General features: G+C 41.0%; 1 protein-coding gene across 1 annotated transcript in view; it reads left to right on the top strand.

The window, feature by feature from the left end:
- Window positions 1-16310, top strand: part of EZR (ezrin) — a 36760-nt gene that overhangs the window by 14794 nt on the left and 5656 nt on the right. The window contains exons 2-7 of the mRNA XM_086868861.1: window positions 2987-3070; window positions 7334-7429; window positions 8232-8506; window positions 9305-9388; window positions 10027-10173; window positions 13491-13587. Of these exons, the coding sequence (XP_086724987.1) occupies window positions 2987-3070; window positions 7334-7429; window positions 8232-8506; window positions 9305-9388; window positions 10027-10173; window positions 13491-13587 (783 nt within the window). The remainder of the gene's footprint in view (window positions 1-2986; window positions 3071-7333; window positions 7430-8231; window positions 8507-9304; window positions 9389-10026; window positions 10174-13490; window positions 13588-16310) is intronic.

Below are 16310 nucleotides of genomic sequence, written 5' to 3'. Positions count from 1 at the left end.
AAGGACATACCTTGCCTAGACAGGGTGAGCAGGACTTCACTTGTGAAAGTTGTCCTAACTGTGTCTCCCTCTTCTTGTTGCTCATGGAAATCAGTTTGAGCTGTTGCTGTTTTACTCCCCAACAATACCTGAATTGGTTAGCACCTTGGCTGTTGATTTAATAAACTTGGCGCCATGGGGAGTTCCTTATGCTCTGAGCTGAGTGCCAAGCTGATTGACTCTCAGTGTAGAAGGCATCAAGGTTTCTTCAGGGTGTCTAAACCTGGGTTTCATGTGGGTTAAACTCTGTTTGCTGCTTTACTATGAGTTTCTCTGTGTCTAGAAGCTTGTATGGAGTGGTTATAGGACATCCATTTAGAAACACTGCTAAAACCATTATGTTCTTGAAGTCAAGGCTAAGGTTTGGAGATGAGAAGCAGGAGGGCTTAATAGGGCAGGAAGGAGACTCAAAGGATATTCCCAGGCAGTCATCAACTTATTGAAGGGACAGAAGGCCCTGTCTCTTCTTGCTCTGCCTGTTATGTGGCTGGCAGTCTGAGGGCACACCAGGGAAATTCCTCTTTGTCCTGATGGTTATGCAGCCCTTAAAGAACACAGAAATTAACCTTTACTGCAGGCCCCAAGTGTCCTTGAAAGCTTTTTGGATAATCAAGGTAGTCATGTTCCTGCATGCTTCTGGCTTTAAATGATTGAAGTGGAAAGGCAGATTACTACAATTTTTGCTCTTAATACTAAATAATTCTTAAAATATGTAGCAGCTAAGTGGCTTTAGCACTAAATAGCTCGCTCTGTAGCTGATCCTACAGTCTTTGAGGGTTGTAGTAAAACAAGACCAAGGGAGTTTAACTTTTTTTACTAGCAGATAACCACTAAGGAGAGATAGAGGAAACTACATACTGGTACAAGCTGGAATTTTGTACTCAGCCAGCATTCTGCAGGTTTTCTGGTAAGGAGTAAGAAGCACCTCTTTTTAAGTTCTTTAGCTTGTAAAGTGATACTTACTTTACACTTCCATGGTGTTTCAGCCAGAAGTACAAATAACTTGCCCAGCACAAAACTGAAGATGATGAGCATATGTTTTCTTGAAGTGGGTAGAAAGGGGATTAGAATATGATTAGGGATTTATTGTTGAGAGGGATTAAGCAACAGGTGTTTAAGGTCACATCTTTGAATTGCAGACTTGCCCTTCCAGAGAATTTGGTATCTGAACTTCCCCTCCCTTCCTACACAGGAAACATTTCTTGGGAAACCTTTGGTTCTTAAGGCACAGGAAGAAAACCTTCACCATAATTCTGTGCTCTGTTATGATCACAGTTGCTACAGTTAGGTTTTCCAAGAATTCCTTTTGCCTTCTTGCTTGTTCTTCCATCTTGTATTTAGGGAAACTTTTTTTAAGTCCTCATTTAAAGATTTAAAGGACAGTGCTTTAAAAACACGGCTTGAAAATGGCATCACTAAGTCATCTTCTCTGGTTCATTTCTGAGATCCTGTGAATTGGAAACTGCCTTCAGTGATCTTTCTTTGGGAGGGTCCTTTGTCATGTGGGAACAGAAGAAACAATTCTATAAAGATATTTGATGCCTTCACAGAATCATTTAACTTGGAAAATATCTCTAAGATCCAGTTCAGCCATTAACCTGACATTGCCAGGTCCACCACTGAACTGAAGAAGGTTGGTTAAACATTCAGTGTCTCACTGAAAAAGGAGTGCAAAGCTTTGTAATGTGTTTTACTAAACCTAGATGAAGCAACTTGTTTTATTCACAGTTCTGTGTTAATTGTAACGTTATTTTAAACATGCATAGTTAAGTTGCTGGGAACTGCTGAAGGCAAAAGCTTTGTAGTGAATTATTCTATTCCTCTCCTGCCTCCTTTTCCTCTTATTTCTTCAGATGTGTGCCAGGATCTCCTGTTCTCTTAGTCTTAGCTTTCTGTAATGTGGCATTTACAAATTGTTGGGAAATTGACATGAAATCTCATCTGCCTGTACCTTACATCTGTAAGGTACTTACTGTCTGGCCTTGTGTTTACATGTCCACTTTTTTGTCTCTTTCCTTTAAAACACTGAGCTAAAAAGCTAGTTGTTAGCATAACCTACTACACCATTATACATGTTTGGGTTTTTTAGATTAGTTTTGGGACTCTTGGGAAGTCATGTAATATTGCAAGCTAAAGTAAGAACAGTTGGAGATAACCCTTTCCCAATTTACCCTTTTACTGGTCCTTATGCCATTCCCTGCAAGATCAGTTGCTGCTTTTGCATCCTGATTAACTACTAATAGACTTTTTCTAGTCATTAAACACTCTTGCCTTCTGCATTCAGTAGTAACCTCTGTCTTGCAGTCTAGTGCCATTGCAGTAAATCTGGTTATGTTGTTTCTTCACTGACAGCAAGAGCTTATTGAACTTTTGCCCTGTAGTATCATTTAGTACCTGTTACTGCTGTTTTTATGTGCTGAGTAGATTTTCATGAGGGAAAGAATGAATGTTTATCAGGTTAATGCTGATGTCTTTATAGGAATAATCTGCAGTCTTTTGCCTTTAAAACCTCAGATTAATTCTAGCTCTAATATAAATGGAAGTTAAATTATAAGTCTTAAATTTAATTTAGTCATTAGGGCCTTTTGTAATCCAAGGGATGGCCTGCAGGCAGCTATACTGTGCACTCACAGTAGCTCTTAGTCCAAGAGGGTTTCTGTCTGCAAAGGGTCAGGTCTAAAATACCCTCCTGTTGAACCAGAAGATCTGTCCAACCCTATGCTGAGTAGGAAAACCTGTGGAGCAATTTGATTAAAACAGCAGAATGAGTGCTCCAATTAAGCTTACTGGTGTGATAACACGATTCTAATTGAGGCTTAAGTGTGTTTATTATAGAGGTTACAGGAGTGCATCAAAGCGTGGAGACTCTTGTACACCAAGTACTGTGGTAACACCTAGAAATAACTTTGAATGCATCTTAAACAATGCTTTTTGGTTTTTTCCTCAGATCAACGTTCGAGTTGTTACTATGGATGCAGAGCTGGAGTTTGCCATCCAGCCAAACACTACAGGCAAACAGCTGTTCGACCAGGTCAGTGAAGGGTTGGTGTGGGCTCTTGTTGTTTAATTTTTGAGTATGTTTTGGACTACAGTGTTTTCTTAAAACTGGATTCCAAACCTGTCTCTCTTCTCTTTACCTCCTAATCAAATGGCCCCAGTCTGAACTAAGATTTCTAAATTACATCACAGTAAAAGAAAAAGGCAAAAACCCTTGCAGGTATGTTATGTTCCACTGAAACCTGTCTTCCTAGCATGTTGGATAATGAACTGTTAGAAAGGATTTAAATATTTAGACAGCATAGGTAGCATGTAAAAATGTACCTTTTGCTTTGAAATACTGCATAGCTCTTATATAGTTCTTAACTTCTGAGGTTGAAATGTTCCTCTTGTGCATAAAACCCTTCAGAATCAGCCCTTCAGGTGGCTGATGTGGGTGTTGGCATGGCTGCATTCATTCAAATGCTGGGTTCAAGGAACCGCCTGCCACAGGTATTTGAGTTTGTCAAAGTACTGGAAAACCAGAAGAATTTATGATCTCTGTGCAGCATTTACAGGCACCATGCCTTGTAAGAAGCCCCCAAGCAGCAGGACAGAGCAGAGATTAGTGCAGCCTGCCTTCAGGGATTCCCAGGGAAGCGGAGGGCTGGAGTGGCTGGGACTCTCCTCCCTTACTGTTATTCTTCCTGCTGTTGCTTTAACAATATATAGGTCTGTTTGAAGGTGGACCTGCAAAGATCAGATAAAGACAACTAAAACAAACTCTGTACTATTTGTGAAACTTTGTTATTATCATCTTAAGTAGTTTGCTGTTATAAAACTGAAGCAAGGCCTAGATTTTAGCAGAAAAAAATTTACCTACTGCTCTGCAACTAAAAAAACAAAAAACAAAACAACCAAAAAACAACAAAACCAAAAAAAACTTTCTTTTTATGGAACAAGTACCTGCTGTTTGATCTTCAGAGGAGAGTCACCAAGTTAATTAGGAAGATGGATCACCTCTCCTATGAGGAAAGGCTGAGAATTGGGATTATTCAGCCTGGAGGAAAGAAGACTTTGGGGTGACTGCAGCCTTCCCATACCTGAAAGGAACCCTCAAAAAAGTTGGAGAGAGGCTATTTACAAGGGAATGTAGTGACATGGCAAGGGGGAATGGATTCAAATTAAAAAAACTAACTAGGTTTAGATTAGATATAAGGAAGAAATTCTTTACTGTGATGGTGGTGAGGCACAGAATCAGGTTGCCCAGAGAAGCTGTGAATGCCCCAACCCTGGAAGTGTCCAAGGCCTGTTTGGGTGGAACTCTGAGCAATCTGGTCTAGTGGAAGGTGTCCCTGTGCATGGCAGGAGGGTGGAACCAGATGATCTTTAAGGTCTCCTCCAACCCAGGCTGTTGTATGATTCCATTCGTGCTGATCACCATGCCATCAGAGTAACTTCTTCCCCCTTTCATGTTAATCTGAAGTAGAGAAATTGGATTTTATCTCTGATAGTAGGAAAATCCAAATTACTGAAAGCCAGGTTTTTAAAATCAATGCTTTAAATTAGATTGTGTGTCCTTATGACAAGCATTCAACAAGTATTTCCCTCCTCCATATATATTAACTAATGTTTACATCTGTTCTGGGTCAGGATCATCTCTCAGGCAGAAGATAAACTACTTTCTCTGCTTTCAATTGAGAAATTCAAAATCCTGAGAACATGGAAAACGCAGGATATTTGAGAGTCAAGATACTTCTATTTTAGCTTGCTGTCTGGGATGACTGGGATTTCTGAAGAATGCTTATTGCAGTGCTTAGTGCCTGATTGGGATAGACCTACTCCCTACATCCAGTGGCATGGGTTTAAAATCTATGATTGGAAATTCTTATCCATATTTCATACCTTGTTGGGGGTTACTTCTGCATATCAAAGGAAGGCTGAGGTAGAATTGTGCAGCACAAAACCAGAAAAGGTGCAAACCATACATTCTCTCTTCAGTTCTGTTGAGCAAGCCTTTCACTAGGCCCTTATCTCGGGTGGAGTTTACACTGAGATAAAGCCTGTGGAGGCGACAGGTTTTCACAGGTATGGGGAGTGGCCCAACTGGAATTACAGAACCACTGTGGGGGTTCTGAAGAAGCAAGCTATTTTTAAAAACTACAAGGTGATCCCTTGGCCTGGTTGTCAGCTAGCAGAGCTACTCTGGCAGTGCCCTTATGTTTTAGGCTTTGCTAGCACGACTGTATCCTGCAGGTAAGATGCATTATAGCCCCTTTTACAGGGGAGGGAACCTGTGAATATTAAGTTCCGCTCCACTCAAGCCAGTCCTGTGCAGTTCATGTTGCAGTGAGGTCTGAGGTGTCCCAAGAACCAACCCAGTGGGCTCTGTAGCTGGCTGGAGTACCTCCCAGGTAGTCATATGCCCTCCTGACCATGAGTAAAAGAAATTCAAATGGAGGAGAGTGTAACTGGCATTTTCTGGAAGTGAATGCATAACTGGATGGAATGGGCAGACTCAAGATTTGCTGCTTCATGCATTTGAGGAAGCAGAGGAGGTGTCTTTCATCTTGTATATAATGCCTCGTTTCTTATTTCTTCCTTGTTTTGCCATGGAGGAAGTTTACAGAGTATTTCCCAGCACAGTCTAAAACATTCTTTGTTCTTTGTATAGAAACTCAAACAGTCAAATTATGAAGTTCAGCTTAATACTTTCTCCTTCCTTGCTTTTAGGTTTTGGGAAGAACTTGAGGGGTCATTATTTCTGCAAGCTTTCTAACTCTATTTATAGGAAGTGTACTTTTTCTCTTGTAAGAGACATTCAGAAATAATGGCCTGATAACTGCTTGATTTATGCAACCTTTTATTTTAACAAAGTTGCGACACACTTTTGTGCAACAGGAAGTACCACACTCTGCATACCCCTGGCTTTCTGCTAGACTTCATAAAAATACTTCCAGCTGTCAGAAAACTTGTCTCTTCCATGATGAAACATGCCACTTTGAGGGAGGAAGGAAAAGGAATTTTATTCAAGTAAAAGCTGAATTATTTTCAGACCTCAGCTCTTTTTTTAAAAGGACATGGGGTTTGGGTTTTTTGGGGGTTTTGTTTGTTTGTTTGGATTGGTGGGTTTTATTGTCTTTGATAAAGGCTAGTGAGTCTTAGCTAACATGACATTGTTTCTCTCAAGCCAGAATGTCTCCTGCAATACCATAAATGTGGAGGTGAAACAGGTCTTTGATTAAGGTCTTAGACTTGTTGAAGGACATGTAACTACACATTCTCAAGTCTGTCACACTTCCCTAACTCGCAAAGTGGTTTTAAAAACTTCTTGCCTTCCACTCAGTTGAGCTCCCTGTAGGGATACCTGCATCACTTTTTTGAGAGGCTACTCTGCAAATAGCATCATGGAAGTGATCCAGCTATGTACGTAGTAGATCTTTGCAGATTTTGGCTGTGTCTAGAGCATAGCTTTACAGGTAGATGAGCTGGCAGCCAAGCACTTGGCTATAAGAACAAGCTGTTAAGAATAGGTGAAGGACAGGGACTTGTTCGCTGTATCCTCCACTGAGGAAAAGTAACATGTCCAAACAGGACTGCTTTACCTGTAAGCGCACCATCCAGTCAATGGATGGTGTTTCTGTGTTTTTCAGCTGATTAGTTTTACAATATCTGAAAAGAAACTTGTCCTAGTGTGAGGGCATTGATGTATTTTTGTCCTTCATAAACTCAGCCTTTTGGGGAGTTTAAAAAAAAACCTTGACTGAGAATAGTTGCATCTCGTTTTAACTCTCAGAGCCTCACAGCAGTGGTATGAAGCGCCTCTCAATTGCTTCCTCTAGAAGGAATAGTCTCTGGCAGACAAGGCCACTTGAGCCATTAGGACTGCTAACTAGTTGTAGTTAGTACTAATACCATTAGAGACCATCCCACCAAAAACTTTGCTGACATAACTCATCTGCTTCACTGAGTACAGTTTTAAGATGGGTCAGTAGATAAAAGCATGCAGAAGCCCCGCCTGCTGCCAGTGTATCAGTCTAGCAGTTGGTAGCCTGTCACCTGCTGTTTGTCTCACCTGCTTTCCCCAAGATCATCATCTTCTAGAAACTGGGTGGGACAAGTATCTTATCCTATGCTGTCATCATCCTCTACAATGGCAGCTGTAGATGTCTCCAAGGTGAAATTAAGAGATGCCAAATGAGTAGGTTTAGGCTGTTGCCTGCACCCACCACAGGTGATGTGGGACTCGAAAGGATACCTGTACCTCAGGTGAAGTTTTACCTGCAACAGCTTTTTCTTTTTTACCTTTCTGTTGCAGGTGGTTAAAACCATAGGTTTACGAGAAGTGTGGTACTTTGGTCTTCAGTATGTGGACAACAAAGGATTCCAGACTTGGCTGAAGCTTGATAAAAAGGTAACAGACTTTGGGCTAATTGCTGGCCAAAGGTTAAAGCTTGTATGATTCCTGATGTGTTATTGGCTGCAACTTTATACACCTTGTGTCTGCTGTTGATTTGGCCTAATTTTCATAATTCCAGGATTTTTTTTAGAGATAACATTGTGATCTCCATGGGTGAGGTGTGGCGTGGTGGAAGTCTGCCCTTTTACTCCGAGTTGCAGGAAGCATTTGCCAGATGTGCAGCAGCACCTTGATACTGTATTTTGTTGGGAGGAAGCATCTGTGCTTTCTGTGGCTAGAGGAGCACCGTGATGGGCCTTTGATGGGCTTAGGCCCTGCCTGTGCAGGATCTGTTGTGTGCTAATTGAAAAAGAGGCACTTCCAGGCTGGGCAGTCAAGTGCTGACACCTCTGATGTGCTCCTGTTTGTGTATTCCCAGCTCTTATGAGGACATGAACTGCTTTTCTTGATGGGGCAGTCAGTGACACACCTGTTCAATGTCGGGGGGCTGTTCTCTGTCAAAAAACACACAGTACTGGGTTGGTTTGCAGTCTGATACAGCACAGTAAATCATTCTCCAGTGACCAGTGTTTGCTGTACAAACAGGATTTAACTGACTTACTTGGAAAATATAATGCATCTCCCTCACATTCTCTGCTACCATTATGCAGCCAGAATTAAGGAATTCCACTAAGGAGTTGCCAGTCACTCACCTCTTATGACAAATGCCCCAAATTCTTTTTTCTATGTAAAAGCAATCTATCCTATTGTGTGAAAAAGAACACCTGCTCAGTTGTGGTGTCACCTCTGTCCTCAGGTTTCTGCTCAAGAAATCAGAAAGGAGAATCCCCTGCAGTTCAGATTTCGTGCCAAGTTCTTCCCAGAGGATGTGTCTGAAGAGCTGATTCAGGACATCACGCAGAAGCTGTTCTTCCTGCAGGTGAAGGAAGGGATCCTCAGTGATGAGATCTACTGTCCTCCTGAGACAGCAGTACTTCTTGGCTCCTATGCTGTGCAGGCCAAATTTGGAGACTACAACAAAGAGGTGCACAAGCCTGGATACCTCAATTCAGAGCGTCTGATCCCCCAAAGGTGAAGTAATTGGCTGATGCAGTCTCTCTTATTTTTTTTTAAATTTAAATTCTAGTTAAATGCAAAGCGTTTCATTTGAAAGAATGTTTGCATTTTTTTTAATTGAATTGTATGTAATTGGGTTTTTCCCTTATTTTATTTCTACCTGTCATATTTGACTATATTTTTGCTTCTCCTTGGGCTGGTTAGAGAGGAAATACATTTTTGTATTCAGCTTTTATTTCTTAAACACTGCTGCCATGCTGGTGCATACAACTGTGTCAGTATGAATGTCTCCTCTTTAAGGAGAAAAGAGCAGCATTAAGTCAAGAATATGTCATTCCTGAAGAAGGTTGTGTTGTGTGTCCTTAATCCTAATGTACAGTCCTAAAAAACTTGTATGTGGTAAGCATGTCTTGTGGCTACACAGTCCATCCCCATACAGGATCAGTGGATGTTTTCAGACCAATGGCTTCTGTTTACCCTTCCTGATGACACTGCATTAGTGCCTAATTCCAGGGATTGCACCAACTTGTGCTTTTCTTTAATCCCCTGGTGTCTACAGTATGTGTGTGATTTGTTTGCAGTGTTTTGCTTATAACTGTCATGTGTCTGGTCAGTGACCAGAATTGGCTTTGCAGAGGGTTATTGCTCATTCTGAACTGCTCTGCTTCACAGAGAACATCTTTGGACTGAGTAGGGTTTTCCTTTTGGCTACAGTAAGGCTTCCACCAGGGTCAGAGTAAGACTGTAGCAAAGATCATCATCAGTGGACACTGCAGAACATCTAATCTTGTTGATATCTGTTTCCTTGTGTAGGGTGATGGACCAGCATAAACTCTCCAGAGAGCAGTGGGAAGAACGGATCCAGGTGTGGCACGCTGAGCACAGTGGCATGCTCAAGTGAGTGTTTTGTGTTGGTCCTCAGGCTGCTCACCTGCTGCTTATTTGATTACCTTAAGTTTGCATTTCTACAGCATGGTTTTGTTAGTCTGTGGTTTAAACTCTGAGTTGCTTGTATGAGCATACTCCTGGTGTGTGTTTTTTAGTTCAGTATTGAATCACATGGTAAAGCACAGTAGTATATTTTGTCCTGGTGCTGAGAACAGTTGGCTTCCCAAAGATCTTTGACCTCTGTACATTGTATTAGTGATGGCTTTGAGTGGGAAAAGAGTGAGGGTGTATGTTAAACCTTACAGTCATTGAAGCATTTGCACTGACATTTGGGGAAAGCTCAGGTCCTATACCTTTCCTACTCACTGTACCTTGAGACAAGGATGAATGCTGAGAGAGGTGAATGTTGCTGATTTTTTGTCTGAAAATACTAGGGATTAGTATATGGGAATATTCTGTGTGTGTATCATAAGATGTGATATCATAACTTCTAAAGTGAATCCTAAATGGTGAATGTTCAGTTTTATTTTAGGTTTAGGAAAAACTGTTTTTTTTTCTTCTGAGGTGTTTGTGGTTTCTGAGATAGAGCAGATGTTGGTTTCTCATTTATGTTTCTCATTTATCCTACTTTTTCCTGTCTCAATCAGAGAGAATGCCATGCTGGAGTACCTGAAGATTGCCCAAGACCTGGAGATGTATGGAATCAACTATTTTGAAATCAAGAACAAGAAAGGAACTGACCTTTGGTTGGGTGTCGATGCCTTGGGGCTCAACATCTATGAAAAGGACGATAAGTAAGGCTTTTGTTTTTACCTCTGATCTTCCAAAAAGGGCTGGTATGGGACATTTCTTGTTTACAGGAATGCTTGTGTTCAGATTTTGGATCGGTAGGTGAAGCTAGGAAATGGGCTTTCACATCCCCTGTGCTTTCATGTCTTTCCTGACCTGCTAATACTACCTGCTGTATAAAGAGAGATGTCGGTTGTACGATGCCATCTTCATAATCATGCACAGTGGTGGAGCTGAATCCTGAACTGAGGAGTTTACCAGGCTTTTCCTTGAGTCAGGTCACCAAGTTTGCCATCAGTGGCCACAACACGAGAACCTGGCTGGGCTAAGGCATCTGCAGTGCTCAGATACCTAAGGACACTCCTATCCTGGAGTTAATGATGGATCTGTGTGCCGCTGCCCAGTTCTGAAAAAGGCAGATTATGGGGTGGACACAACAGCAAAGCTGGGTGACACCCAGAACCCAGGGAGAGGCAAACCTATGTAGTTACAATGTATGTATGTGAACAAGGAATGAAATGAGGGCTTGCTGAGGTACGCATGGTTTTAATCAGCCCTTCTGGTAAAGGCAGAGCCATTATTAATTGGATAGAAGGTGGGAAATGATAGACTACATCTATAAATAAACATAATAAGAAGGTGGGAACAGCTGTGTCTAAGCCTGCTAGTCTCTTCTAATACTCTGCAACCAAAGGATTGAAGGGAGGTAAAATAGATGTTTTTCAGATGGAGCATTGCCATCTACACTGCTTTCTTTCCCTCTCCCTGATGCTTCAAATCTTTGTTTCACGTCGCTCATCTGTAACAAACTATCATTGAAATACAGAAGGATTTCACCTGTTCTACATCTTTGCCTCCAAAAAGCTTTGAATGCAACCCAAATATTAATTGGAACCCTCTGGATCTTCTGTTGATAAGGCAAAGAGAAAGGGAGTCTTTGCTGCAATGCTAGCATGTGCTGTCACCCAGAAAACAAGGAGTGTCACTTGAAAGAAAAGTAGTTTCGCTCATGTAATACTTCAGTCTTGAATGACTGGTCTTGCTATGTAACCATGGTCACACAAACAGGTTTTTCGAGCTGCAGAAGCAGAGTGTAGCCATTGACTGCAAAGACCTATCGAGAGCATTTGCAAAACAAATACAGTGCTGGAATAAACTGCTTATTTCTGCTCTGTCTTTTGATACTATATAATTAAGTCTTTCCAGCAGATATGAGGACTAGAAAAATAGCAATATGTATGCCACCTCTAGTTTGTAGGTGCAAAATTTGGGGATTAAGGGCAAAGGTGAAAAAGCAGAGATTTCATTGTTGAAGTTTAACATGAGGAAAATGAGGCTGTGCTGTGGATGTGTGAGTCTCTATGTTGCAGTGTATGGCAATGTCCTGTTTCCAGGTATACCCAAGTTGGTTTTTTTCCCATGCATTAAAGGGAAGAATCTGTAGTAGAACTTACTAATGAGTGAATTATTTTAGTTGTCTGTCATACTGTATTATCTAGGATTTAAGCACTTGTACTAATGTGATGGAAGATGGAGTAATTAGTTAATCTTAGTCTAATCAAATCATTTTCTTTACAGTTCTTAATGTTACACACACACACAGTGTTGCATAATCTTGCAGTTGAGTTAGAGGTTAAGGAGTGGAAAGTTCTGAAGAGGGTGAATTTTATTCTTGATGTCTGAATTTAAATGAAACAAGTTGGTTTTTTTTTAGCTTGGACACAACAAAAATTTTTGATGTAGTAGCTTTCCATCTCTTTGAGAGTAAATTAAATTCCTCCCAAAATTGCTCTCTTTTTTGTTTAATCAATGTGCTCCATAGAATTCTTACAGAATTTGAGTGGTCCACTGTGATGATAAACATCTCTGTAAGTGCTAAACATTAAATACTTGTGTCTTCAAATCATTTGCAAGAATAATTGAGACAGAAACACATACATTGGAGGGGTTAGAGAATAACAAGAAGATTGCTTGTTGGTATAATTTTTTACATAAGACACAATTCTTAATCATTAACAGCTGTCTCTAGAGAATATATTCTCCCTTGATAAGAGAAGAATAAAAATAATAATGTGATATTAAATACAAAGATAAAATATTAGGTTGGGGTAATTAAAGGACTTTATTATATTCAAATGCTTAAGCCCTTGCAATGTTAGAACTTGCTGCAGAGCTGATCAGGTGTGTGAAGGTGAAGTATTGGAATGGCTCAGAAACATCTGATCTCATGGCAAACTGGGATGCTTTTTATATGCAAGAGTCTGAGAAATTAAACCAGAGGAAAATCTCAAATGTTTAGTGAGTCATACAGAAAAATTTCAAACAAATCAACAGACCTGGACTCCTCAGCAGCGAGGAAGAGGTGGGAGTCTGAATTTTGCCCTTTGCTTCATAGGGGAGCTTTTCAATAGTGGGAAGCCACGTGGCACAGCCCATTGCATGACCAGCAAGCAAAGTTCCACTTGGTGACTCATGGGATGGGCTGAAAGAACAGTTTGTATGGAAGGGAAGAACAGGGCCCTTTGTTGCTAACCTTGCATGTAATCTAGGGGAGGAGATATGTGAAGGGAGGGTGTCAGGAGGATTGAAACAGTCTGCTCTCAGTGATGCTGAGCAATGGGACAAGGGGTAAGGAGCAGACACTCAGCACAGAAAGTTCCACCTGAATGTGAGGAAGAACTTCTTGACTGTGCAGATGACCATACAATCCTGTGCTGTGTGCTCTAGGATGACCCTGCTTAAGCAGGGAGGTTAGACCAGATGACCACTGTGGTCCCTTCCAACCTCACCCATGCTGTGAAACAAAAGAAATTAAATCTCCTGTCAGTGGTGCCTGCCCAGCACTCGAGAGTGAAGGCAGCACAGAGGTGACTGGGCTAGCTGTAACACGGCAGGGTAGGTTTGCCTGTGCGTGCTGTAAGGTGTGGGGAGCAGCTCAGTCACTTTGGCTTATGCTTCCCATGATGTGTGAGAGGGCTGCACAGGGAAGCACTGCACATAAAGTCTGCATGCTGTGGATTTTGGGCCCAGAGTTACAAGAAACAAGCTTATAAGCAGCTGAGCATGTGGCTTCAGTAGAAACCATCCCTTTTACATAGCCAAAGGTCAGTAGGGTGGCTGATGAAAATGAGAAGAGACTCAGTAAAAGAGGTTACTGGCATTCTTTTCCTACTCCCTGTGGTATTCTGGTTCAATTACTGTCTTCTCTCTGTTGGGAAAGCTTTGTGAAGCATTGCATTCCACCAAGTCTGTGTGTTGGAAGCAATACAGGTGAAAAATGTTTATTGCATCATTTCTTAAAACAAGTTTTTCTTCTTTCCAGACTAACCCCGAAGATAGGGTTCCCCTGGAGTGAAATCAGAAACATCTCCTTCAATGACAAGAAGTTTGTTATAAAGCCTATTGACAAGAAGGCACCAGTAAGTATATATAAAAGTGGTTCCTGGATACTGCATATGAACAACTGATACTGTTTCATCTCAAAGTAAAGTAGTCTTGGGAGAGGAGAAAGCCACAGATATTCTAGACGCAAAATCAGCATTTGTATTTAGAGCTGCTGTTTTTTCTGTGCAGCATAAAGGAAGGGCTGATAGTGATAGCTAATGTGGAAAAAGATAAGGATTTTACCACTGCAGAGTCCTTTTCTTTTTGTAGCAAATTAGATAACTTCATGTTCAAATTTGAGATTCTTTGCCAGTTCACTAGTTTTGTGAGTCCTCTCTGCATATCTCTCCCTGCATGGAAACTGATAGGTAAATTTTATTTTTGTTTTTTCGTTTAAAAACATCTGAACATTAAAAAAGGTTCACTAAAAAAATTACAGAAGTAGTTCAAATGCTGTAGCTAAACCACATGGAAAAATAAGGCTTCCTATCCATTGCTGCTGACTTCCACACTACTGGCAGAGTAAATTGTGGTGTTTATTGACTTTCTTGAACACTAAGGTAAATCTCAGGGATCCGACTTTGGTGGAGAACTGAAATGTAGCTACATGTGAATGTTGCTTTTCAATACTGAAAAGCATGTTTTCATTGTATGTATTAGTGAAGAACTGGAAACTTACTTTGACCTGTTGAGAACGTAAGGTGGAATAACTGGTATAGGTGGATGTCATTCTGTTAGTGTTGTGAAATTACTGGGGTAGTTGAGAAAGACCTCTGCTCTTCCCCCATCCTGGTACTTGGTCTTGGTGGGTAAGTACAACCCAGAGAAATAATAAGCAGCCTGGCTTTGGCAAAGGATGATGGCTTATAAATATCTCTAACAGAAAGAGATCCTCCCAGTAATTTAAAGGATACTAATGCACAGTGTGCTGCAGGGATTTCTTTCTTCCCCCAGATAAGAACCTGGGGGAGAGGAGCTTTTTTCTGTGATGCTGTTAGTGAAAACCAACAAAGCTCCCCAGAGACAGAAAGCTGGTCTGTCAGGCATGCTTTTCTCAATAGAAGAGCCTCTTGCGTGTGTTGTACATAATTACAAAACAGATCACAGCTTGCCACCCACTCCCCAAAGAGCAGACCTGAGTTTAAAATGCAAGGCTTGCAAAAGGTGTTAGCATTGAAAACCTCAGTTATGTTTCCTCTTGTCTGTCAATTGTTATTTTCCCTCTGGCTGGTGGTATGTTTAAAGCCGTGCTTAAAAGAAGAATTTACCTGGGAACTAATTTTGAGTATTCAGGAAGTTGTCTGGGTCTTTTTGTGTGCTTGTGTCTCCTTTTAAAAAGGCAGGCATTATAACTACAGCAAAATACTCAGTCCACCCAAGTTGTGGGTTGGAAGCTCTCTTTTAATTTGGAGGATTCTACTGTTTAAATTGACAGTAATGTGAAGGGTAGAGTCCTGTGGCACCTCACCCAGGATAAGCTTTTTAATTTTTTGGACTTTGTCTGCCCTTATACTCCAAGAACTTCAGCACATGCTCTTTAAAATATTGAGGTGCAGTTCTCCCAGTTGTATGAGATCTGGGGTAGGCTGAGAATGAGGAAAGAAAGGGATTCTTTTATATTTGTATTTGAATGTTGTATCCCTTGGTTACGGCCTTAGATGACAAATTCAAGAACCATCCATACCCTCAGTAGTTATTTCCATGTAAGTGAGCTTGCCTCAGCACAGAACCTGCTCATCACAATGTGCACAAACTGTTTTTACAATTACTTGTCAGAAGTAGGAGGTTGGATGAGCAGCTTACAGTCACATTTATCAGGATCAGACCTGTGTGCCTCAGAATGGCTCTGGCAGGATTTAGTAGGAGAGCACAACACACTGCCCTGACTGCCTCTTCTGCTGCCAGTGTGTGCTTTAGGGAAATGCATTGGAGAAAATCAGTCTTTGTCAGCATATTCATCGTAATACCACTTAGGGAGCTTTTAATCGCTTAGTGTGACTTCTAGCTTTCCCAGAGACAGCCACAGCTATCTCTGTGCTTCTGAGCTCAGGCAATTAAAAACACAATCACTGCTTCCATTCCTGGTTCCATCTCTTGCTAACTGTGAGGCAATCCATAGGAGAGTAATTCCAATGAATGGGCGCTGGTTTATGGTGGTAATGTGGCAGCTTGCCCACTTGCCACTTGTAGTACACAGAAAAAGCAGAAGGGTGCTTATCCATTGTGTAAGTTTAGACTCTGTTGAAAATGTGTGTGTGGTTGTGGACTCAGAAAAATCATCAGGGAGGTAATGAACTTGGGCCCTCTGTATCCCTTCCTTAGCTGGTTTTCCTCTAGAAGAGCCAGTCTAGTTTATAGTTTCTGTAAAAGTCTTATTATAAAACAGATAATAATAAATTTGGGAATGTCCTTTTTACTGAACCAGGAATTTTAGAATATCTTGTGTTTTGTTACTGTCTGCAACCTGATATTCCAAATAACCCATGTGGTTGGTGGTTAAAATATTAGTTTTCATTTGACACCCTTGTAACAGACTAGGTCAACTTAACTAGGAAATGCCATGGAACAGAAAATAATTATATTGAAAGGCATTTTTCTCTGCAAAAATACACGTGGGGCCTTGAATGTTGATTCAGATAGATAAAAAAATCCTACAAAGTTACATTTGTAGATTGTGCTTTGTCATTCAGTCACAAAACTGAAAAACCAGTCAATACTAGAGGTCTGTGTGTTGCTCAGATGTTTACCTGCCAATCCA

Source organism: Cyanistes caeruleus, chromosome 2 (genome assembly GCF_971803275.1).
Source record: "Cyanistes caeruleus chromosome 2, bCyaCae1.hap1.1, whole genome shotgun sequence".
Lineage (NCBI taxonomy): Eukaryota > Metazoa > Chordata > Aves > Passeriformes > Paridae > Cyanistes > Cyanistes caeruleus.
Note: the sequence above shows the minus strand (reverse complement) of the source record. Positions and strands in the feature narration are given on the sequence as shown.